This window comes from Cucumis melo, chromosome 8 (genome assembly GCF_025177605.1).
Source record: "Cucumis melo cultivar AY chromosome 8, USDA_Cmelo_AY_1.0, whole genome shotgun sequence".
NCBI lineage: Eukaryota > Viridiplantae > Streptophyta > Magnoliopsida > Cucurbitales > Cucurbitaceae > Cucumis > Cucumis melo.
The window spans coordinates 25,557,766-25,583,463 of record NC_066864.1 but is presented as its reverse complement, the minus strand read 5'-3'; the positions used below and the strand labels follow the sequence as shown (position 1 = coordinate 25,583,463).

Below are 25,698 nucleotides of genomic sequence, written 5' to 3'. Positions count from 1 at the left end.
AAAGTGTTGCAGAATATTATCATGAGATGGAAACTTTGATGGAAAGAGCAAAAATTCAAAAGGAAGAAGAAGACACCATGTCTAGATTTCTTAGAGGTTTGAATCGAGAAATTGCTCATCCAATTTGATAGAAGTTCACATGTTTTACTTGGAAGATATGTATCATTATGCAATCAAAATTGAAGAACAATTGAGAGAAGAAAAGGAGCATTCCAAGAGGTATACTTCTAAGTCTAATACATTTTCAAATTCTAATGTTTGGAACAAGGATGGTTTTATAAATAAAAGTGAAGCAAAAGGAAAGTTTGTGGTTGCCAAGAGAATGGAAGCCGAGAGCTCCAACAGTAAAAAGAATGAAGCTTCAAAAGAGGAAAAGGAGAAGTCTAATTCCGTTCAATGTTGGAAATGCAAAGGGTTTGGACACATGAGCAAAGATTGTGTTAATAAAAAAGTCATGGTGATAAGAAATGGGATAATTGATTCAAAAGACGAATGTGATGAGCATGATGCACCACTTGAGGAAGAATCTGATGCACATGATGATGAGTACATTGAAGGAGGTAGTTCCATATTCTTAGTTGTAAGATGAATACTTAATGTATAAATCAAGAAAGAAAAGGTCGAAGATGAAAGGGAGAACTTGTTTCACACAAGATACTTGATTGAAGGAACTCCATGTAGGTTGGTAATTGATAATGGAAGTTGCACCAATGTGGTAAGTACTTTTCTAGTAAAAAGACTTAACTTACTACTCGTCCACATCCAAAACCATACAAGCTTCGATGGTTGACAAACAAAAGTGAACTTAAGGTAAACTCCCAAGTTCTTATTTCTTTTACCTTGGGAAGATATAAAAATGAAGTCCTTTGTGATGTAGTACCAATGCATGCGGGTAATATATAATTGGGGCGACCTTGGCAATATGATAGAGAGGACACCTATAATTAGTTGTTGAATAAATACACATTTACTTTAAAGGGGAAGAAGTTTACTTTTCTTCCATTTGAAGTCTAATGTGATCAAATAAAATTAGAAAAAGAAAAGAAAAGAATTTGAAGAACAAGAGAGGAGAGAAGAAAGCAAGTTTAAAGAAAGAGAGAGAAGCGAAAAAAGAGAGGGGCAAAAGGTGATTGAAAATCAAGAGGGAAAAAAGAGTGATTTTGAGGAAAAAAATAAAGAATGTGAGCTTGGTTATAAGAAAGAAGGATGTAGAGACTTATTTTCAAATGAAGCACTAAACTTTGTACTTGTGTTCAAAGGAATGTGTTTAGTGGCTGAACCTCTAATGATGCTTTGCCTAGTTCTTTTAAGTTTCTTTTGCAGAAATGTAATGACATGTTTCCACACGAAGATGCACCAACGAGTCTACCTCCTTTAAGAGGAATTGAACATCAAATTGACTTCATACTCGGAGCAACTCTTCCAAATATGGCTGCCTATAGAATCAATCCAACCAAGGCCAAATAGATCCAAAGGAAAGTAGAAGAACTCATGGACAAAGGTTATATGAGGGAAATCGTGAGTCCTTGTTCGGTTCCGATGATTTGGTACCCAAGAAAGATGGAACATGGAGGATGGGTGTTGAATGTCCATCAACAAAATAACGGTAAAGTATCGACATCCCATTCCTAGATTAGATGACATGTTGGATGAATTACATGGTTCAAATTTGTTTTAAAAAATTGATCTTAAAAGTGGTTATCATCAAATTCGAATGCATGTGGGAGATGAGTGGAAAACGACTTTCAAAACAAAATTTGGTCTTTATGAGTGACTTGTTATGCCCTATGGTCTTACTAATGCACCAAGCACTTTTATGAGGCTAATGAATTATGTTTTGAGAAAATATATTAGAAAATTTGTTGTTGTATACTTTGATGGTATTCTTGTTTACTCAAAAAGCTTGGATGAACATATTTTGCATGTCAAGACAATTTTGCTTAAACTTAGAGAAGAAAAGTTGTATGCCAACTTCAATAAGTGTAGTTTTTTCTAGAACAAACCAACTTCTTAGGATTCATCGTTAGAAAGGATGATGTTAAAGTTGATGAAAAAAAGGTAAAAGCTATTCGAGAGTTGCCCATGCCAACCAATGCCACTAAGGTGAGATTTTTTTCATGACTTGACTAGTTTTTATAGAAGGTTTATTAAGAATTTCAGTAGCATAGCCTCACCTTTGAATGAATTTGTGAAAAAGAATGTGAAATTTGAATGGAAAGAAAAACAAGAAAATGCATTCAATAAATTAAAAGATAAATTGACCAATGCACCTTGTCTTGCTTTGCCTAACTTTGACAAATCTTTTGAGATTGAATGTGATGCAAGTGGAATGAAGATTGGAGCTATTTTAATGCAAGAAAAGAGGTCAATCATGTTCTTTAGTGAGAATTTAAATGGAGCACAACTTAACTACCCTACATATGACAAGGAATTACATGCTCTTGTTAGAACTTTGCAAGTTTGACGACATTACTTGTAGCCAAAAGAATTTATCATCCACACAGATCATGAAAGCTTGAAGTACTTCAAAAGCCAAACCAAGTTAAACAAAAGATATGCTAAATGGGTTGAGTTCATTGAGACATTTCCATATGTCATTCACTACAAGAAAGGTAAGGACAATATGGTAGCCGATGTATTGTCAAGAAGGTATGCATTATTTTCTTCCCTTAGTGCAAAAGTTCTTGGTTTCAAACACATGGTTGAGTTGTACAAAGTTGAGAATTCTAAATTTCATGATATATATATAAGGAAAAAATGTGCATGATTATATTGTCTTTGATGAAATACTTTTTAGAAAAAGAAAATTTTGTGTTCCTAAATGTTCTATTCAAGAATTACTTGTGAAAGAGGCTCATGGGGGTGGACTTATGGGACATTTTGGGGAATTCAAAACATATGGCATGTTGCGCGAACACTTTTATTGGTTGAAAATGAGAAAAGATGTGAACAAAGTGTGCAAGCAATGTGTCAAATATAAGGAAGTTAAATCTAAGACACCACATGGACTTTACACACTTTTGGATGTTTCTAGTGAACCTTAAATTGACATTAACATGGATCTTGTTCTTGGATTGCCAAAAACTAAGAGGCATCATGACAACATTTTCCTGGTAGTTGATAAGTTTAGTAAGTTGGCACATTTCATTCCATGTAGCAAAACGGATAATGCTACTAACATAGCCAATCTATTCTTTAGAGAAGTGGTTAGATTGCATGGCATTCCAAAAACCATTGTTAGCGATAGAGATGCTAAATTTTTAAGTCATTTCTGGAAACTTTTGTGGGAAAAATTGGGAACCAAGATTTTGTTTTCAACAAGTAGTCACCCACAAATTGAAGGACACGATAGAGATGCTAAATTTTTAAGTCATTTCTGGAAACTTTTGTGGGAAAAATTGGGAACCAAGATTTTGTTTTCAACAAGTAGTCACCCACAAATTGAAGGACAAACTGAAGTGGTTAATAGAACATTGGGGTCTTTGCTTAGGACACTCATTTCTAAAAATCTTAAGTCTTGGAAGGATACTTTACCTTTTGTACAGTTTGCTTACAATAGAGCGACCAACGAAATAGGGTCAAAGGGGTATAAGCAAGTAAGGGGCGCTCTAGCCTTCCCTTTCCAGAACTCTTCCGGAGCTGAATGTGAAAAGCACCCAAGGTTAGGATACATAGCACTACTAATTGTTCACCTTTTGAGGTTGTGTATGACTTTAATCCTTTAACTCCTTTAGATTTGTCGCCTTTGCCGCTGAATATTTTTACTAGTGATGCATTTGTTTTAAGGGCAAAATACATAAAAATCATGCATAAGGAAATCAAAGAAAGAATTGAAAAGAAGAATCAAAAGCTTGCCAAAGAAAGAACCAAGGGAGAAAACAATTGATTTTTAAACACGGTGATTGGGTTTGGGTTCATCTAAGAAAAGAAAGATTTCCAGATCAACGAAAGCCTAAGCATGATTAGCCCCCACTATGTTTGTTAGATGCAAAGCTAGAGGTCCTTCTAGGATCCTTGAAAATACTCACAAAGAAAACTACTTAGATCAAATCTAGAATCTATGATGGTCACTCTTTTCGAGATTCACTCACCCATACACGTGCATTTGTTCGCACGAGATTTCCAGAGAAATTTGATTCGTGGAGTTGAACTTGTGTTGATGTTGTATTTACGTTGATTTGATGCGATGTGGTTCAATCTCTAGAATTTGATCCTTTGATTCTCTCTCGGCTAGATGCTTACGCTTGATATGAGGAAGCGAAGCACGTGATGTTCTTGAAGTTGGAGTCTTGGAAGAAAAACTGTATCTTCAAAGGAGCTTTAATCTTCGAGGGTGTTCTTGAAGTTCGAGACTTGGAAGAAAGCTTGTATCTTCAAAGGATTAATCTTCAAGGTTGTTCGACTTTAGTAGTTGATGAGTCTTCTATTTCTTGGAAGAATTCTCTCTAGACTTTCTGAAGTCACAAATTTGTCTCCCCACAAATGAAAAGAACTTCTCTATTTATAGAGTTCCCTAGTGGGCTTTTATGGACTTGAGCCTAGTCTGGTCCATGGATCATACCTATGGGCTCAATCACATAGATTTGGCTCATATTTTATTTTGGACTAAATTAAGCTTATTTTTTTGGCTCAATTGAATTTTAGTCCAAGTAAATAATATTTAATTGAACCAAAATAATTAATTTGTCATAATAAAGACACGTGACGTCATTAGAATTGTCCAATTTGTCTTTAAATTTAATTTGGGACACATGCCAATTTTTAGTTAATCCCAAATACAATTATTTTAGTAAATGATGTGGCAATTTGTGATTGGTTCCAAAATTTCTTATTCAACGGTCACTCTTAGATATTAAGAAACCTCACTCCGAGAATAGTTTGATTAACACTAATCCAACGAATTGATTTTGAACATCAAATCTAAAGCAAGATTTTAAAAAAAATAACCTCAAAAGGGTTGAATAAGTACAAGCTTTTTAATATTGATATTCTACTTTACAAGAACATTATAAGCCATTTTATAGGCTAAATGGTCATGCATTAGGTGGAAGGCCAATAGTCATAATTAAATGCTAATTAAAGAAAATACATGCATAGGTGGAAGCCTAATAACCATTCAAAGATACTTAAATGCCTCCTCAAAAAAATAAAACCTAGGAACTTAACACAAGATTACATACTAAATTAAAGGCCAATTTGAAAAACTAAAAAAATGTAGAAAGTCTTCACAGTGGCTTAAATAATTTTTCTAGAACTTTTCCAATGTCATCTTTAATCAATTCTCATCTTGACTCATTAAACTAACATTGTAAATAATTTTAGGGTTAAAATTACTTGTTCTTTCATGTGAATTTGCTAGTTTTTGAACGTGTAATGTAAAAATCTCTTGAATCATTTTTGCCTTCCATTTTGTAATTGGTCCTTCGACATGCAAAAGTTCAATCATTGAGTTCACATCAGATCGTGTATCAAAGAATAGTAAAATTTAAACGATCGTGTACTAAAGAATTAAAAAAAATCGTTTAAATTTGGCTAAATTTAAACGATCAAATCTAAACGATTGTGTACCAAATATAAATGATCGTGTACCAAAAATCTTTTAAAAAAATCATTTAGGTTTGTCTATCTAAATTTAAACGTTCAAATCTAGACAATCATGTACCAAAAAAATCTTGAAAAAAAATCGATTAGATTTAACTATCCAAATTTAAACGATTAAATCTAAACGATCGTGTATAAATATAAGCCACTGTTTGGATTTGACTACCCAAATTTAAACGATCAAATCTAAATGATCGTGCACTAAAATTTTTGTAAAAATCATTTAGATTTGGCTACCCAAATTTAAACGATCAAATCTTAACATGTATTAAAGAATAACCAAATCTAAATGATCGCGCGCTGGGTGTCAATTAATCACGTGGCTCATAATTTTTTTTTTCATTTTCAAAATTTTTTGTAAATATTTTGCTGGTTTGTTATTTTTTTGAAAAGATAAAAAAATTAGTTCAAAATAAAATTTGAAAATAAAAGATAATCACGTCATCTAAATCTAAATTAAAAAGATCTGGTACTCACACATATTATCAAAATAAAAAACATTAATAAAATTAAAAAAAGAATCAAATTATCCAATTTCAAATAAATAAAAGATTTTAGGATAAAATTTTTCTTTTAAAATTAAGCGAAGGAGTATGAAATTAAAAGAAAAGCAATGATATTTTTGGAATAAAATTAAAGTCTGAAACTAATTAGATTAATAACATAATTCAAATTAAAAGAAATGAATAAAAATATTTTAAATTAAAAGATAATTATAAAAGATTTTAAAAAGAATGAAAAAGTATTTTTTGTAAATTAAAATTTAAAATTAATATCGATATTTATATCGGAATAAAAAGTATATATAAAAAAAAAAAACTTAAGAGCAATATCACAAATTATAAAAATGGAAAATTACCCTAGATGACAAAGAAAACTTTAGAAAAAATAGTCCATAACATCTCTATTTTGCATATTGCGAATATAACAATTAATTAATGATGTTAGACGACTATCAAAGAGTTAAAGACTAACAGAGGACAATCCGCTTTTAAATTTATATTTTTGTAATTTAGAAAAAACATCATTTTTTTTTGTTTTTTCAAAAATATAAAAAAACGGCAATTTATTTATTCTCGAGGCTTACTGTGTAAAATACCAAGAATGCTCAGTCAAGCACGCCGTTAACAACGCAAGTGCGATCGTTTAGATATGACTACAATTTATACGCGATCGTTTAGATATGATTACAATTTATCTTTTCAATTTCATCGTTTAATTTTGTTACACATCATTTAATTTGGTTACGTTTAAATTTAGTTACACAATCGTTTAGATTTGATTATTTAGATTTGAGGACTCAAATCTAAAAAAAAAATTTGTACATGATTTTTTTAATTCTTTTGGTACACGATCGTTTAGATTTCTTTACACGATCGTTTATTTTTTTTGACAAAATGATTTTTTTTCAAGATTCTTTATGCATGATCTTTTATTCTTTTACACGATTGTTTACTTTTTTTAAAACAATCGTTTACATTTGGCTACTCCAATCTAAATGATTTTTTTTCAATATTCTTTATACACAATCTTTTATTTTTTTTACACAATCATTTACATTTGGCTACTTCTAATCTAAATGGTTTTTTTTTTCAAGATTCTTTGTACACGATCTTTTATTGTTTTACACGATTGTTTACTTTTTTACACGATTGTTTACATTTGGTTACTCCAATCTAAATGATTTTTTTCAATATTTTTTATACACTATCTTTTAGATTTTGCTATTACACTACGTAAAAAAGGAAAAGAAGAAAGACGATGGAAAGAAATCGCAGCGAAAAAAGAAGAAGAAAAATAGAAAGACAATGGAAAAGCAAAAAAAAAAAAATGAAGAAAAACGATGGAAAGATTAAATGACGTAAATAAAGAATTAAAAAATAAGAAATATGATGGAAAAAAATTGTAGAAAAAAAATAGGAAAAAAGAAAGACGAAATCGTAGGAGGAAGACGATAAAAGAAATAGCAAAGAAAGATGGAAGAACAAACTTGAAATATTTTAAAAATAACTAAATAGACTTTCTTATACGGGCAGTAAATAGTTTGGTATTGAAAGGGAGTTTTTTCGACAGGTAAGGCTCAAACTTCTTCTTCCATTTTCAGATGGTTCACGGGGTTGGTTGAAGCCATGAACCTTCTTTTTCTTCATTTGACACGACACCAGGGACCTTTACACCATATCCTCGTCTGAGGGGAGCTCTAAGGCATCAATCCTCTTTTTATTTTACTTTCGCTAGCTGACGAGTGAATTCGTCTTGCTGGTTCACACACTGCGGTTTCTACTCAACCCTGTTCTAGTGATTTTCTATCTTTTCCATCCGACTCTATATTTATTTCATTTTTTAATTGTAATCCTTTTTTTTCATGAAATTTTCATTTCACTTTATTATTTAGACGCATTAACTAGGTACGCCATTGATAGCCTCTACTCATGTCCTAGCTTGTCTGAGAGCTAAATTTGCCTCGATTGTTTGTCTCTTACCCTGAACTTTCCTCAAGTTGGCTTCCACTATTTCGAGAGTTTGCTGAGCTTCTTGTGGATCAATGTCACTAGCCTTCTCTGCATCATTTACTAAAATAGTGACCTCAACAAGACTCAAAATCGAGTTAGCAGACAGATTAGTCTTGATCTGACCTACTCCCCTACTCCTACTTTTGGATTCTGACTGAATGCAAGCGGCTAGGGCTATTCCCCTTCCTGTCTGCCGAAAGATCTCATTCATACTCTCTCTTATTCTATCATACTGGTTCTTGATTCGTAATTTGACCCATCCTTGGACTTGTTTATCCATATTCACCTTTGCATTTCTGGTTTTATTACGGGACAGCTCATGATGTTCATATCGATATTATGCGCCTCTGCATTTAGCATTGGATAGACCTCATACAATAATTATCCAAGCTCTACCGTATCTTTTGTTCCATTTCTTTTGAAACAATTACAAACACTTTTTTGATTATGGATCTACTGCCAGAAACTCAATGCGTAATCTTAGCATTCAATGTGTATTCCTGAATCATCTCATTTTTCAATTATTCAACCATTTCATTTTACCAAGTTCAATGTTAGTCAGATTAGTCAACATTTCTATGTTTCGATGCAACAACAAGTTGTTATTTGTAACAAGTAGTTTTGTTGGTTGGTTAATTGGTCACATTTTATTCATGAAATGGGTTGGATTGATATTAGTCTAGATACAGCAAAATAATTCTATTAGATCTAGTACATTAGATTTAATAAGTACATTAGATATAATAATTACTTTGTGTAAGAATTGAGAAATTCTATGGCTCGAATCTTGAATATTCTCTTATTTATTACTTGTGTTTACTATTTAGGCAGAATACCGTCATCCATTCTTACTAAGAAACTGAAAGAAACCTCAAAACGTAAAAAATCAAAGTATCTTGACCTTATCGCATGAGTTAATTTGAAAGTAGATTGATTATCAAAATTTTGATAAATTATTGACTCATATGGTATCTAAATATATAATTCATTTACAAATTTACTCGATCGAAAATTTGTAGTCTTAAGAAAAGTTTATAATCCAATGTCACGTTCAGTAAAGATTTATGATACATGTATAGGATGTACTCAATGTGTCCGAGCTTGCCCCACAGATGTATTAGAAATGATACATTAGGGCGGATGTCCGAAAATTGATGTGTATTCTAATCATAGAGGTTATTAATGGACGATATGCTCATATTGGTGACATTATTGTTGCTGTAATCAAGAAAAGTAAACGCACGAGAAAAAGGGAGAAAAGTAAACGACAAGTCGATAAGAAGATGTATCATATATATCAGAATGGACGATTGTCTACGACACGTCGATCGAAGAACTGTGGCGTAGCGGCGTAGAGCCGTATTCTTCTTGCTCTACCTCTACGAGTATTTTGAGGGTCGATCAAAGGCTTTACCAGAAGAAACTTGGAGAATTTCGTCACAGTGGAAGTATTTTTGTTTGATAATTTGCTTTAACAATAAGCATCTTCTTCGGCTTCAAACGATCGGAGGAGGAAATTCCAGAGTGGAGCAATTGTACTGAAAGATTTTGATTCGGTGAAGAGAATCAAGGTATAGGCGAAAATGGCTTCCATGGAGGGTCTGGTGCCTATAACCAGGCACTTCCTTGCTTCGTACTATGATAAGTACCCATTTGCGCCTCTATCTGACCATGTCTCTCGCCTTTCGACTGAGATGCTCGCTCTGGCCAACAGTTTGCTTGATGAACTTCCGCCTACTTCAGGTTTCATCATTGACTTGTATCTTAATGAGTTTTTGTTTGCAGTATTGGGCATGGTCTCACTGGTTGTTGATGATTTGAAGCTTTGAGCTTGTTTTGTTTTAGATCTCTACTTCTGGGGTCTTCCTGTTGTGTGATTCTATAGCTTATTTGCAGTTCTCGCGCGTCTTTGTATTGTTATGCATTTAGTAGTTTAATGTATTATATGTTAATCTCATGATCTCCACTATTCGAATACCAACTCTTAGTAGTTGTGATTTAAAACTTGAAAATTATGTTGTTGAGCAACCATTCAAATACATGATATGAAGATATAACTGGAGCTTTAAATTCTATTATTGCGTTCGTTGTCATTATGTCATAGAAGTTGGTTCTAATACGGAATTATGTCTAGATCTATTTTGAGATCAGTTCAATTGTTTTCACCTTCTTGTTTATCCTTTGAAATTGTCATTATACTAGTTGAATTAACACATATTGTTGTGCTTTCTCACATTAGCCGTTAGCCACTTCATTTAAATCTTTGATTTCTGATGTTGCTTGCTTTTCTTGTGGGGATCATCATAATTTCAGAGGAAAGCACCCTTCTTGATGAAGCAAACCAACATCCTCCTCATAAAATCGATGAGAATATGTGGAAGAATCGGGAAAACGTGGAAGAAATTCTCTTTCTGCTTGAAAAATCTCGTTGGCCTCAAGAGGTAAGATTCATGAGCCAATCATGTTTAGGAAGATGCATATATTATCTATAGAAGTCCTAAAATTGTAGTGGGATCTTGACCTGTTTTCTAATGCATAGTCTTAGAAGCTGAGCCCAAACTTATTTAGGCATTTAAACTGCAGGTTCAAAAGGAGTCTGCAACTGGTAAATCTGAACTTGCTAATATTATAGGAAAGCTAGAAGAAAAAGCTCGGAATGCCTTACATGTGTTGGTGGCTTTCCAATCGAAAAATTCTGAGCATGTGTTCAACACAGGTTACTATTCATAGATCATTATTCTTGAAGAGGAAGCTTTTTTTGAAAGTTTACCTTGCTCGTAACTTTTCACCTGTCATTTGGTTGATGTTTTGATATGTACTGTTATTATGAAATGGTGTAGTTTGGTTGAAGATTGTTTGATTTTTATATTTGTTCTGGCCAACAAAACAAATAAACAAGTGGAGGATCTGTAGCCAACAACTAAAGGAAATATTAAAGAGGATAGCTAATTGGTTTGAACAAAAAATGGAGATCACTTGAAGAATTCTTTATGAAGAATGAGTTATCTAGAAGCCAAAAAAGAAAATTATAGCCCTTTGTTTTACCCATTATCCTTGAGATCCCAAAAATTTGGTATTTTTGTCTATTTTCCAAGAATTTTTGAGTTAGCCATCCGTTACTAATGCCCACTTTTGGTATATAGTTTTACATAGCTTCAAGATTCATAGTTTCTCTTTTCCTATGTCAAATTGGAAGCATCTTTTGTTTATCTTTGGATATTTCATTCATTATGTGAAATCGCTTATCAAAAAAAGAAATCTAAAGAATTTTAGAATTTTTAGAAAATGGAAAACATACACTGAAACCATAGTTGAAGGAGGTAACTTGTTTCTAGTAGTTCTCCAAGACCAAAGACTACAAAAGTTCTATTCCAATATGTATATAGTTTGGCATCACCTGAAAAAGAACACAATCTGGAGTCCATTACTGGATGAAGACCAAAACACCGACTTTTCTTTGCTGAGGGATCACTATAAAAATTAGATTTTTCAAAAATTAGAATAGTAGCTGAAGGCTAAGAATGTTTGGGGATGCTTGAAATAATAGTTGAAACTAGAAATTTTCTTTTACGATTCTTTTTTTTTCTGAAAATAAAAATTTAGAAAAAGAGAGACGTAGATTGGTCAATAGCTCTAGGAGGTCTTAATAATTTCGATAAATTTTGGATCGGAAATTCCTCTTGCTACCGGAAACATGATACTGCTTTTATAGTTGCAAATGGGCAAATGCATCCCGTCTATTTAGATCTTGGTTCTCCATGGGGGCCTCACGGTCCAAGTTGTTGGATGTCTTTAACATACTATTGGCTTTTCTTAGACATCCTGAAGACTTGTGATTCAAGGCTTGACTAGTTAGAGGTTTAAAATTAACTAGATGCTGGTCGGATGGATTTGTGCTTAACTTTGGAGTATTTTTCAGACAGAGGAGAAGACAATATCAAAGATGGGATGCTTATCTTTTATTACTTTTTTTGAGGGGAAATTGCATTAAATGACAAAAAAATTTAGAAAAAAGCAGCCCATAGCACATCTTTTTTACATATTGCAAATATGACAAGTAATTAGATATATCAGAGAGCTATCAAAGGGCTATCCGCTTTTAAATTTGTTACTTTTGCAATTTAGAAAATGTAGTGACGTGGGCCCAATTATCATAAATTTTTTTGCTATTTTTGCAAACACCCCTTTTTTTTGGTGCCTTATATTTGATCCTTTTCTTTTTTGTTTGCCAATAGTTTAATTACCAATGCAAGATTGTTTTTGTCACTCCTAGGTACTTTGATATACTCTACCTTCTCATATAATGATTTTTTTTTGTTTCTGGTATAAAATATAGGTCTAACCTTATTTCCACCTTTAGTTTTCTAAATTTGGCACTTCATTATCCTTAGGTGCCTTTGTCTGCCCAAAATCATGTTTAATATAGGTCTACTTGAGAAAGTTCTTTGTTTCTAGCCCAGAGTCTTCTTCTACACGTCTTTACAACAGGAGTCTTATTCATTTGTTTCTCAATCCCCAAGGAAAAAAAAAAGAATCTAAAATTGTGGTATGATGCTTTTGGGGTGCAGAAATGTGGAAATGTTTTTTAGTATAACACTTCACCTTTGACTTTTGAGTCTTAAAGTTCCATTTTGTGGGGCTTCCAGTGGAGTCAACCGTTGAGTTTTCTAGAGTGCTGCTTGGATGGCTTTTGTATTTGTGTTGATTCCATTCTCTTACACTTCTTGCATCTTTTTGGGTTTGTATTGTATTCTATATATTCGATAGTTTCTTATGAAGAATAATATATTTGCAGTTATGACCTACATGCCTCAAGATTTCCGAGGAACGATAATTAGACAACAAAGAGAACGGTCAGAGAGAAACAAGCAAGCAGAGGTTGATGCTTTGATTAATTCTGGAGGAAGCATACGTGATCGATATGCTCTCTTATGGAAACAACAGATGGAGAGGTATTTTCTGTTTTATTTAGGTTCCTTGTTTTTGGCTTAGCTTGTAGGTGGGTTTATAATGTAGGTGTAGTTATCGATTACCTTTTCAGGAGGAGACAGTTAGCACAACTGGGTTCTGCAACAGGCGTCTACAAAACCCTTGTGAAATATTTGGTGGGAGTTCCAGAGGTACAATATTCTCAGTTACTGTAAATACACCTTTTGTTGCTTCCTGGTCAATGACTATACCTACTGCGTTTGTTGATTAAGAAAGCAATGAGAGAATTTGTCTTCCTCCTTTCGGTAGAAAAGCTTACTTCCATCTACGTTTGTTGAGGAAAAAGTATTGAAAGTCAAATAGAAATATATAATTAAGACTCAACAATGGAAAGAAAAGTAAAAAAAGATGAAAAATAGGAAGGTAAAGGGGGAGAGAAATGAAAAATGAAAAGGGGAAAAAAGAGAAAGAAACTGAACGGAGAATAAGGAAGTATTAAAAGAACAGAAGTTATGATTGGAGAGAGAAATAGAGGAGATATGGGGCAGAGGGGGGGAATTAGAAAAGTTACCCATGGGTGAAAATTAGAAAAGAACAAAATTTTGAGAAACTGCTTTTTGTCGTTTTTTAATATATGCTCTTTTTTAAGGAACATTTCTTCATATGTAGAAACAAGAAATGGGATGACTTACCAAACTTTTTTATTTCTTAAAAAGTGAAGAACATAAACTAGAAAGAAAAACGTTATCAAGCGAGTTCTTAGCTGATAGAAGTACAAAGGAGAGTTCCTACAAGATAGTAGCCAACTTGACACATACGCACTTTCTTCCATTTTTCCTACTTGGAATTCACTTTCTTCCTAAATGAATAATAATTCATATCCTCCTCCTTCAAGCTGATGTTTTTGATCATATGCTCTCAAAATGAGCAACTATTAGTATCAACCCTGAAGAATGACCAAAACGTCTAAATTATCTCTCACTGATAGACGAAGGAAATCCCAATTTGAACATTATTGCCTTGGAGCTACTGACACCTGCTATTGAACTCCCTTTGGATTAGTCTTCAACCCTGATATTATCTCAATTTAAATTTCAATTCTGAAAGGGAAAAGCAGTTTACACTCATCTGGACTGAATAGTTCTTGAAAGGTGCGTCAAGTGCACCCCATCCTTTCCATTCTTAAGACCTTCTGCCAAGTTTGTCAATTTACCTCATCAGATGACCCTGCTGCCAATGTTTTAAAAAGCCCTCCTGGGCGTGTCCCTAGGATCAAGGCTCAGGTTTAGCACCTCACCTTGAGAAGGCCTCACAAAATAAGGCATGCCTTGTGCTTTTTGTGAATCCCCAAGGCTCACAGCCCTGTGCCTTGGTGTTTTTACATTATTTTAAAAATTCTTTATTAACTAAAAAAATTAAGTTTAGTAAGCCTAAATGCAAATAAGAGGTCTTTTTTCCTTTTCCTCCATACTTCCACTTCAACTATGTTTTCTCTCTATGTACTTTTACATATAGGTTGCCTCACACTGGTTTTTTTTGTACCTTGTGCTTAAGCTCTAAAACACTATCATGCTTTATTGTGTCTTGAGCTTTAAAAAACACTGCCTGCTACTTTCTTAAGTAATGTTATTTTAACTTCATGAGCTATACTTCCCTTGTGTCAATGGTAGTATACACCATTATACTTGATAACATTTGCACCATCCTTAGCATTATATGTGGAAGAGCAGCACTTTACAGGTGCAGAAGACAATTGGGAGGGATTTGATGAAATAGATTACAGAAAGGCATTTTTTTTTGTTGGAGCACCAATCAGTCTTCTTGCTAGTCATTCTGCTCTCTGATAAGTGATAAGCAACCTCGCAGGTTCACTTATTTGAGTTGGAGAAGGATGTAATAAAATGGACTTGGAGACTTAATGCAGGTAGTTAGGCCACTTGTGCTGGAGTGACAACATTATTTGATAAGGGGGAAACTATTGTGAATGGTGTTCTCTTTGCCCTTTTGTAATTTCATTGGGATAGCATTATGTAACTTTACATTTTTCCCTTTTGTAATTTCATACTATCAAAGAAATTATGATTCTTGTTTCTCATCCAAAAAAAAAAAAAAAAAAAAAAAAAAAAATTATAATGAAAAGAAAAGAAAAGAAAAGTGAATGGTGTTATATTTGTTAATATTCATAAGAAGGTAAATCTGTTTAGTCATTTTGACTCTGGAGGGGAGGAGTTGATACCAATGATCGACTATAGAAATTTCATCGTTTTATCCATCTTGTCTATTGGGTGTATTTTGTATGTGGAGGCAATGAAATAGTGGGTTATATTTTCTTAAATCGTAAATTTGCTTGTAAGTGGTGATGTTTTCTGGTAAATGAATATAGGCTTTCCTAAAACGGTCAAAGAAACTATGGAGCCATTTTTGTGACCTAACCCCTTCAGAGGGAAAAAATAATCCCTTGGACTAATGCTATAGAGCTCTTCTTTAGGATTTGTGGATGGAAAGACAAACCTAGAGAAAGAATGTCTTGACAGTCCTTCAAAGAATATTCAGGGAAGGAACCCTGAGAAATTTCTTTGATCTATTTTGCAAGTAACACCTTGGAATTGTGTTATCGAATCAAAATTATAAACACCGGGCGTCATAATTCATTTTTTCATTTCTTTCTAATGCAGGTATTGCTAGAATTCATTCAGAAAATAAATGATGATGACGGGTAACTTTGTATCTACAGTCCTGAAGTTTTATCTAGTTTTAATTTCGATTGTTATAAATAATTAGTAAGAACAGTTCTATTCTAGGCACTTCAACTGAGTATTGTTGAACCATTCAGTATTCTATATTTTAAGATAATGTGTGAAAATTAACAGGCCAATGGAAGAACAAAGACAACGCTATGGACCACCTTTGTATAAACTTACAACAATGGTCCGCCTTATTCGACTCTGTATTTCATTATCATGGAGACGTTTTGATGCTGTGAAACTGTAAGAATGTTTTTACTAAATTTTATATTACAGTGGTTCATTGAAATATAGCATTTTATATAAAGGGTTATTAATTGTTTCTTTTCCCTGTTGAGGGAACAAACATTCTGCTTCTCTTTTCTTCCTTGATGGTTCATGGTTGCAATTATATTGAGCAGAAGGGAGCATCTTGGTATTTTGGAGCAAGCTGTAGATGTGTACACCTCTGAGATCGAGAGGTTCCTTGGGTTCATTCGGTATTATTCCTTCCTCTTGCAGTTCCAATATGTTTGGTCCTTTTTGGGTACTTTGAAGGCCCACAATGGGTTGTATCTCATGGATACTTTTCTATCTATTATTGATTTGAATATTCTGAATCGTACGTGGAACTCCATCATGTGCTTTTAAACATTAATTTCGCTCTGGAAGTATTAATTTGTCGAAGTTATGCATTTGTTATATCTTTTGGGTGGGAGGGATTGTTGGGGGTAGAGTGATATGTTTTGGTTGTTCGTATCTGGTTAATTCTGGTATAAGTCGATACAAGAATGATCGTTCACAATGTGCCTATGGTGTCATAATATTTTACTGAAATTCAAATAAGCTAAAATAGGTGTGATTCTGTAAAGAATTATGCCTCCTAGTGGTGTTCCCTTTCAAAGTCTTCTTTTTTCCATCTTCATTACTCTTCCAGTGCACCTGATTTCAGCTGGAAGGCACTTCTGTGTAATGGTTGTTCATTTTATCGTTTTGTGTTTTTTGGGAGTTCTGTAATTCAGTAGCTATAAGTTGTCTCTTTTCTCCTAAAATGAGAATTGAAATCATGCATCTAGAAGTGGTCCTGTCATTTATAAATCAATTGTTTCCAAAAAATTTCACAAGCCCATTAAAGCCCATGGTGTATTGTGATTCTGGTTTTTCAGTATCTCTATTGTTATTAATTTTATCTTCATTTTTTTTCAGCGAGGTGTTCAACAATGCTCCGTTTTTTATTTCAGCAGATGTGGCCTGTGCAGCAAATGAGAGGTACATTGACATTTTTGTGTGCACATCTATGTGGGATAAAAAGCATTGCTTCCATTAAGATAGTTGATAGGTCACAGGCTTAACAACAAAAGCCCATACGAAGTAACAAGGGACAGTGCACTAAGAACCTGGAAAACAAACAAAAAACTGAGGGCCGGGAGGGCAACTTACAATTGTGCTTGGGTGAAATGAAACTAACAACAAGAGTTTTACTGGAAGCTTCCCACATAGAAATTGAGAACATACAAACTGATTGTAAATGATTCAAATCCTTGTCAAGTATGCACTAGTTGACCTAACTTGGAATGGATGAACTTCAAAACATGTTGACAATGTTAACTCAAAAATAAACATTGGTTGAAAAGAGCCTTCGTCCCAAGATTGATTGACCGCCTTGCCTTGCTGCAGACTTAAAGATAAATCATTTGAAGTTTTTACTATTATCTGGAATTGTGTACAGACAGGCAAGAAAAGAATCAGATCAGTTTTTGAACTGCCAGCTTCTAGTGATTTGATAGATACTGTGACTTTGATGAGTAAACCAACTTGGTAACCATTAGATCCAGAGCAGAAAATTCCAGCAGAATCCAGAGTCTGGCAACAAAGATTTTCATCTTTGAATGAGGAACTAACCCGAGTATAATTCAACAAAATAGGGGTATTAGTGAAAAAAATAATAAGTAAAGGTGATGAAATTGAATAGACCAGGGGCCATAGCAAATGCAATAATCCTCACGTAACTCTGAAACATGTCTCGTCCCCAATGAATAAAAACTACTCGTCTGAACAAAAGGAGACTATTTTGAGGTACTTTTTTTATGAGTTTCTATAAGGGACCAAGGGATTTGAGCGATGGTAGATGCAAAGTAGTTGACTACGGTATGATGGGTAAGAAGTCCTGTCATCGCATGTGAGCTAAGTAGGCCTAGCAGGCTTCGTTTAGAAAATAAGTTAGGGTGCTCTGTTGGCAATAAAGGGAAGGAGAAAGGAGATGTTCATTGCTGGGCTACTCCTTAAGTGGACAGTGCAAGCAGAATGTTGGCTTGGCCCATTCGAGAAAAACTAGAATGGTAGCCCAAACAGAATTTGTTACCTTGATCTTGAACTTGAAGGTGGGTTGTTTTGTGCCTATACTGGAAGGTATGCAGCCCACACCTTGAGGATAAGGTGTGTTAAAGGTGGGGTAATATGAGAGTACTATTAGGGTATCTTGGGAATAGTACTTGACTCGTAATGCCTGAGTTCAAAGGGGTACATGAATGAACCGGTATTACATTCAAATGAGATGGATTCTGAGAATTTGAAAGAAAGGTTAAAAAGGGTTTAAAAGAGTTAGACAGTTATTACATATACCAATAAGGTGCATCTTTCTTTTTAGTGGTAGGAAATGTTGGGAAGTTGCTGGGATTCAAGGGAATGTTGGGGCCATCAAGTGCATCCGATTCCGGGCCTAGGTGAAGTGCATTATGTTTTCTGGGGTGAATTGATTATAAATAGAGATTTTGAGGTGAGAACAGGGAGGTCATATTTTGGTAAGTCAGTCCTTGGTGGATCAGTTGTCTTTGGCGTTCATATATTTTCTGTGTTTTGGTATCCTAATAGCGACCCACCTTCCTTGTAACTATCTCACATGAAGCCTTTCTTGCAGCCTTCCTCCTCAAGGCCAAAAAGTACGTTTTCTTCTTGGAAAACATCCCTTTGTATATTTTCCATCATCAAGTCTCAAAAGAAATGGGTTCTTAGCTTATTGTTGACTAACAATATTAATTAACACTGAAAATTACATTTGGATCCATTAACATTTCATTGGTGGATGAAAATAGGGACACAAGGGATAGAAAACACAAACCAACAATTAGAAAAATGACCAAAACAACGACAACCTAAAAAGGAGGCAAGAACAAGGGAATGTGCTCTAGTCTTGAGAATATGACCTACAAATAATTACAAATTTTTAAGTATAGTCACTTAAACCAAGGGATTGAATCTAGCTGAAGACAACCCTCCTCTCTTGATCTCCTCACATCCTTAAAGGTTCTATTGCTCCCCTCAATTTAAATGCCCCAAAGAGCTGCAAAAAGACCAACTCTTCATAAACCCCCTACCCTTCTCCTTGAAAGGAGAATGAAACAAAACCTCCTCCATCATCAGACAACTATCCCTGTTATAGGAAAGCACAAACCCAAAGCCACAAACAAATGGTCCTGGTCCCATATCATTTAAACAAACTTGCTACTCCATAGTGGACGACTTAAGTTCTTATATGCCTTCCTACAGAGAAAGCATCACTGCAGCCTCAAAAAGGAGGAAAACTCTGAATCCAATACATAGTGTTGACACCCTTAGACCAACACACAATAACCTCAAGCAAAATAGGATTATTGTATTATATCAATGACGTGAAAAAGTCGGGGCATGTTTAGTGTGGAATTCAGGTTCTGTTTCTTGCTTTAAGATTCAATTAGCAGGATTCAAAGACTATTCAACTGATAGATACGTTTTTGATAACTGTATTTGGGTTTGGTGATCCAAATAGTAGGGCATTTATGAAAACATAAACAGCATTTTTATGTTTTATTGCATTTGAAATTTAATAATGTAAAATTACACTAGAAAATAAAAACTTTGATGAGTATTCATGTTATAAATTCATTCATCTTTTATTAAGTATAATATAATATATTTAATATTATAGGCTATATGATGGTAAACAACAGTGATACAAAAATTGCAACTAAATTAAGTTTGTAATTACTACTATTTTAATTATACTATCAAAATTGACATTCATAATATAATATGCATATATATATGTTATGCTATGAAATGCATGTTGAAAACACAAAAAAACATCACATACGACATGAATCTGCTACTTTTACTGAATCCACCACCAAATGCACCCTTAAGCTTTTTTACTTATTTGCTTTCTTCTCTCTCTCTTTCTATCAACTTGTTTTCTTCTCTCCCCCTTAAAAGCCATCTCTCTGTAACTACTTGTCCATCCATCAATCTCTCTCTTTATACAGGAAAAGTGATAGCTACAAAGAGATTAGTGTTCCAGCTGGGAAGACTTATGAGGTTCACTTTTTCTTGCGTGTTTTTTTATTCACTTTTTTACTTATTTATTGGATTCATCAGATTTAGATTCTGTTCACTGGAGCAAGGAGATAATAATTTATTAATTGTTATTTAAAGTGTTTCAAAAGTCGAATGTTACGGAGAAGAAACTATTTTTAAATTTTACTAATTGTGTTCATTTTGGTCTCTGGCAAAAAATTTATCACTGTTCTTAGCATCTTATTTTATTTATTTATGTTTTTTATAAGAAATAGATACTTGTATTGAAGATAACAAAAGAAGACAGCCTAAGGGGCGAGGGTTGAGGGGACCCTCCCCAAGAGAAGCTAGTGAATAAGGGCATTCCAATTGTTAAAAATCATAGAAAGACTATAGTTACAGAAGTATTTGGTGTAATTAGTACTCCACGAAGAAGCTGAGTGCTCCAAAATGAATAAAAAGAATCAGGCTTATCTTAAAAAATTCTACTATTTCTCTCCTTCTGAATGCTCCACAAAAGAAAGCGGGTGGCGCATCTCCAAAGGATACTCTCTTTTAGACCAAAAGCTTTACTATTGAGTCCTTCAATCATTCAGCTATCAATCTTGTTAGGAAGAAAGTAGTCCACATTGAAAATTCTGACAACACGAATCCACCCTTTCACAGCGAAGTTGCAGTGCAAAAATTTAAGACAAAGGCAGCAGATAGAGGGGCTAAGGGAGGCATACTGGAGTTTTCTTTGGATCTTTTCTCGAGTATCAAGACTTCTATAAGTAAGGGACCAAAGGAATAATTTAACCTTTTTTTGGATTTTAATCTTCCATATGCTGTGCACCAAAGGGAAGACCTTAAGGGGGTTTCTTTTAGTTAAGTTCAGGAAAGTAGACTTTGTTGTGAAGTTTCCTGAAGCATCAATCTTCCAAAGCAAATCATCACACCCGCACTGCGGAACCCAAGAGTGAAGAATTTCCAAAATAGCAGTCACATTGCCAAACGCTCTCCCCAAAACATTCCAAGGCCCAAGTTCCATGAGGGGCAGGTGGTACACCAACAGTCAGCAATAAAGGCCACCTTATTGGACAAGGAAAAAGTATCCGGAAATTTCAGAGGGGTTGAGCATCACACCAACCATCCTTCCGAAATCTAATATTTTTTCCAGCCCTCAATATAAAAGCCGTGAACTCAAGAAAAGTTCACTGTGCTTCAAAATACCAACCCAAAGTCGATAAGACCTTCCCCTTCTCGGCAGTTTAGTAGACCAACCTGTCGGTTCCAAACCATAAATAGTCACAATTACATGCCTCGAAAGAGTGTTTTCTTCTTTACAAAACCTCCACAGCCATTACACGAGAGCAGTGTTTTTTTGGCAAAGCAAACCAATTCCAAGGCCTTCATGACAGATCAGGAGAGGTAATTTCCCAATTAACTAGGTGTGGGACTGATTATCGGTCCCCTTGTTCCAAACAAAATCTCTAATGGTCTTCTCCAACCTGTTAATAATACTAACTGGGGGCTTGCATAAGAGAGAAGAGATAGCAAGGGAGGCTATTCAAGACTGACTGAGCAAGGGTCAATCTGCCACCATTAGAGAGGGAGACTCCTCTCCATTTATCAACTTTAGATCTGAACTGCTCCTCAAGAGAACTTCACACTTCCTCAACATTGCAATCCCCGCCAATAGAGAAACCAAAGTAGGTGAAAAAAAGAGAATCCACTTTGCACCCAAACTTAGTAGCAAAAGCATCAATTTCTGCCCTATTGAGGTTAATGGTTTTAGCCACATTAAGGGACAAACCAGACCTCAAAAGAAATAAGTTAACAACATTCCATCAAGCCTCCAAATTTCCATCGTCCCAAGAGGAGAATAAAAGAGTGTCGCCGCATATAAGTCGGAGGACATATTTCCAAAGGAGAAACCTCTAGTTACCCCCTTCTTGTTATAATAATGGATAAGGCTACTTAGAGCATTCCCCACATTCGTGAAGAGGAAAGGGGCTAAGGGATCTCCCTGGCAATATGCCTCTTTTGGCTACGATCTTCCCATGAATTTTTTATGTTCGTAGCATTACTCTCTGTTTAGTGTTCTGTGCTAAGGTAGCAGAGATTTTATTCGGTTCATTTGACTGGAAGAACAAACATCTTGATTGATATCATATTTTTATAAAGTTCAGTAGCTAGCATCAAACTTTTATTTGATTTTTGTTTTACTTTTTAAATTTTTATTCAGAAATGACTTTAGGTTGTTGAAAATAAATTCTAAAACGATTAGCGGCATACTTTCCTTACACACAATATTATCACTCAGCACCCAGAAGTTTGTAAAAATGTTATGTTAGATTCTCATTGAATGCTTTATCAGTTAAAACCTTTGGATTGATTTTTTTTTTTTTTTGTATCTTTTGGCTTTGATCCATTTTTATGGAATTTCTTCCATCAGTGAAACAAAAACAAGTCATAAAAGCATTTTACTTAGATGGCCTTTTTTTATTCATGGTAAAATTTATAAATAGTCATGTACAGTTGTCTGTAAGAACATTAGTTAAGGACTTTTTGTGCCATTCTAATTGGCCCTTGTCATTTATAAACTTTATTGATGGAATTGAACAGTTATATTATTGGTTTTAGTTAAACGCTCGCTGTGTATAGCGAGTTGGTCAAAGTTCTTGCATATCTTGCCTCCATTGTGTTGATAAACCATTTGCTGTAGCTCACTGCTTGTGGCATTTTTATTGTGGATTACTTTATAGGTTTCGTTAAGTGTGGAGTCTATCAATTCTTATATTGCCTGGGATTTCTCATTGGTTCAAGGCAAGATGAATATGGTACAGCTACCAAATCCCAAACCTTCTTTGACTTGATTGCATCTTTTTTTTTGTAGAATACTTTTTGCCTTCTAGATGGCTCATTTTTATCCGGAGCATATTCTTATAGCTTTATGTCGATGAGAGTTTTGTTTTTCTTTACTTTGTACTCGATGAAGTTAATGTTATGGATAAGGTTCAGATTGCTAATGGCATTATTGTAAACCACAATGTACTTGAATGGGATTGAGTCATTGATTGTCAAACTTGATTTTCGTAGAGATTTACAATCGTGTAGATCTGGTCTAGATAAGTTCATCTAAAAGAAAAGCTTGGTTTATAAGTGGAGCAGTTGGATGGGGAATTGTCTTCGATTATGGAAGATCTATCTACTTTTGTTAATGGGAGGTTAACTTTTTAGTATTAAGAGAGTATCGTCTAGGTGATCCTTCATCTCTTATCTTTTTTATCAAGGTCTTGAAGAATACATTTGATCAAAAGTCCTAATCAATAATCAATCTATTATATCTAAGATTCTGTAAATTACAAATGCTATTGAACTTTCTTTTGTAGTTAACTAAACTAACTTCTGAAGTTCCCTTAACTGGAGCCCCTCCCTAGCTCGTTATTTTGTTTCCTTGTGATTTTTGAAAAAAAAACTATTTTTCATGTGGTCATATTGTGCTTCTGAACGATAAAGAATATAAGAGAACGATGATGAGTTTCGATACTGAAAAGCTATACGTGGTATAACTATATGCAATGCATATTTCTTTGCAATGGTTAAGATCCAACAAATTCTGTTTTCTTTATTGTGGCTGTTTCTCTCCTTCACAGTCATTTTGGTTGAATGTTCATGTGTTCTTATTAAAATGGGAGCTCACTTTATACTTGGTCAGGATATTGGTTTCAGTGTGGAGTGTGAAAGTCCTGGAGGAGTAAAGACGGTAAGTTGATTTAGTGACCTTGAAGCTTTCAAGCTTACAAGTAATTTTCTTGTTTCATTTTCTTCGACCATTTAATTTTGATCTTCAAAATCATCTTGGAGTCTCTCTCTCTTTCTTTTTTTCGTACTCTTTTAATTCAACTTGTATGATGGATTTGAACTGTTTTCTTGCAGTTGATATTGCCTCACAAACGTTACGAGTCTGATCAAGTGAGTTAATGGTAACATTTTTCTTTTATTAAATATTGAAACAATAAACGTACATTGATGAGAGTATTGTTAGGGAAACTTCTGCACTTGCATGGCTGGGGACTACAAGCTGATTTGGGATAACACATATTCAACTTTTTTTAAGAAGGTAATGAACACGATATGCAACTTCTTTCTTCAACTTCTCTTTAAGCTCCTAATCTATTTGATTTTCCTTCGACTTCTCAAGTCTGAATTGATATATACGCAGATGTCCATTGAAAAAGACCTTGAATGGACCTTTAATATGTGAATAGAATTTATGAACTGAGTGGTGTCATCCTTCTCGCTACCTGAATTCTGTTATGTTTCATAGTTTCTGCAACAACATTCCCCTTTCGACAACATTCTGATTGGCCTTTAGCCTCAATTTTGTTGTCAAACAACATTCTGATAGGCCTTTAGCCTCAATTTTATTTATCAACAACGGGGAAGATTTCAAAAGCTTCCCAATATCTCTCTAATTCTCCAAAAGAGACCAATTACAAGATAATTTCCAAAAGATAACTACTACTTTCCCCTCATAAGTCACAAAAATATGCAATAGTATTTCTATACTCAGACCCCCTCCTAACTAGCAATATTCCAGGCCCATCTTAACAGCGAACCATCTAACGTATTCCCTCCATTCTTATGCCTACTTATGTACCTTTACCCCTGTGTGTCTATCACATTCTACTCCTTCCCTTAAACTGCTCTAAACAGAATTACATAAATTCCGGTTGGTCATTGGTACATTCTTGATCTCATAATAATCTTGTTTAGATGATTTGCTCTGGATAATAAGCTTGACATGTGGATTTCTTGGTGCGCTTTAGGTTTTGCGCTATAAGGTTGACTGTATACCTCCCGTGGTAGAGCCGGTGCAACCTGCAGCAGAAGAATAAGTGTCTCCAGCCGCCACTCTATTGTAGACAACAGTGTTTAGATTGTAACATATAAATTCACTTTCTATATAGTTTCATCCTCTCGAAGAGTTTGATCGATCACTCGTTGAGATCCTATTCTTTGCAAGATTTGCAGATAGATGAAATCTTGTAAACAATACAATTAACCCAAAAGAAAAAAGGGAAAATCTTTTGTAATTATTGGAAATGCTCATTTACTTGTGTGAATGCTTAGAACAATCACTTTGTGAAATTCCTTTCTTAAGGAGTGTGCCTCTCCTTAATGTAATCCAAACTTAAATTTCTCGTTTGGAGTTGGAAGAAACTGGATGACCTTATTTTTACAACCTAAATGTCCATGAAATTTTACAAATTCATTTAACAATGTACTCCATTACCCAATGGGGTTTTATATTTGGAGTCGAATCATCGTATAAAATTTTCAAACATTTCTCGAAATGAAGGTGCAGAAATTTTCGTTTTTTCTCAGATTTCCAAGAAATTTTGAGATTTTTTTTAATTTTATTCTTCCCTATTTTTAGAAATTTCAAACATTTCAATAAATTTCGATATTTTTTTCTTATTTAGTTTGGTTGCCTTAATTTAATATTTTTTATTTTTGGATTTATATACAATTTTATAGCTTCACACATGTCAGCGTTCCTTTCTTGAAAAAAAAAATGATGAAAATTGTGATCTATTTTTTCTGATTTCCATATT

At 34.1% G+C, this 25,698-nt stretch overlaps 1 protein-coding gene and 1 pseudogene across 2 annotated transcripts; both read left to right on the top strand.

Annotated features, from left to right (window-relative positions):
* Positions 1 to 157: 157 nt before the first annotated feature.
* LOC127150713 (uncharacterized) lies at positions 158 to 3,044 on the top strand (annotated as a pseudogene).
* Positions 3,045 to 9,339: 6,295 nt separating this feature from the next.
* Positions 9,340 to 25,288, top strand: LOC103501503 (uncharacterized). 2 transcript variants are annotated; one of them, XM_008465094.3, is made up of 15 exons: positions 9,340 to 9,857; positions 10,428 to 10,555; positions 10,698 to 10,830; positions 12,910 to 13,066; positions 13,156 to 13,234; positions 15,719 to 15,759; positions 15,914 to 16,030; positions 16,189 to 16,266; positions 16,973 to 17,035; positions 20,065 to 20,116; positions 22,843 to 22,917; positions 23,796 to 23,843; positions 24,017 to 24,052; positions 24,126 to 24,200; positions 24,910 to 25,288. In XM_008465094.3, the coding sequence occupies exons 1-15, from the start codon at positions 9,698 to 9,700 to the stop codon at positions 24,976 to 24,978; spliced, it is 1,311 nt and encodes a 436-aa protein (XP_008463316.1). In that variant the 5' UTR covers positions 9,340 to 9,697; the 3' UTR covers positions 24,979 to 25,288. The 2 variants fall into 2 exon arrangements, with proteins under 2 accessions (XP_008463316.1, XP_008463317.1); XM_008465095.3 differs by lacking the exon at positions 22,843 to 22,917 and having other exon boundaries at positions 9,349 to 9,857.
* The last annotated feature ends 410 nt before the right edge of the window (positions 25,289 to 25,698 follow it).

Coding starts and splice junctions, on each gene's coding strand:
- LOC103501503 (XM_008465094.3), top strand. CDS start 9,698: ATGGCTTCCATGGAGGGTCTGGTGCCTATAACCAGGCACTTCCTTGCT. Junction 9,858..10,427: donor TGAACTTCCGCCTACTTCAG/GTTTCATCATTG, acceptor TCATAATTTCAG/AGGAAAGCACCCTTCTTGAT. Junction 17,036..20,064: donor GCCTGTGCAGCAAATGAGAG/GTACATTGACAT, acceptor CTCTTTATACAG/GAAAAGTGATAGCTACAAAG.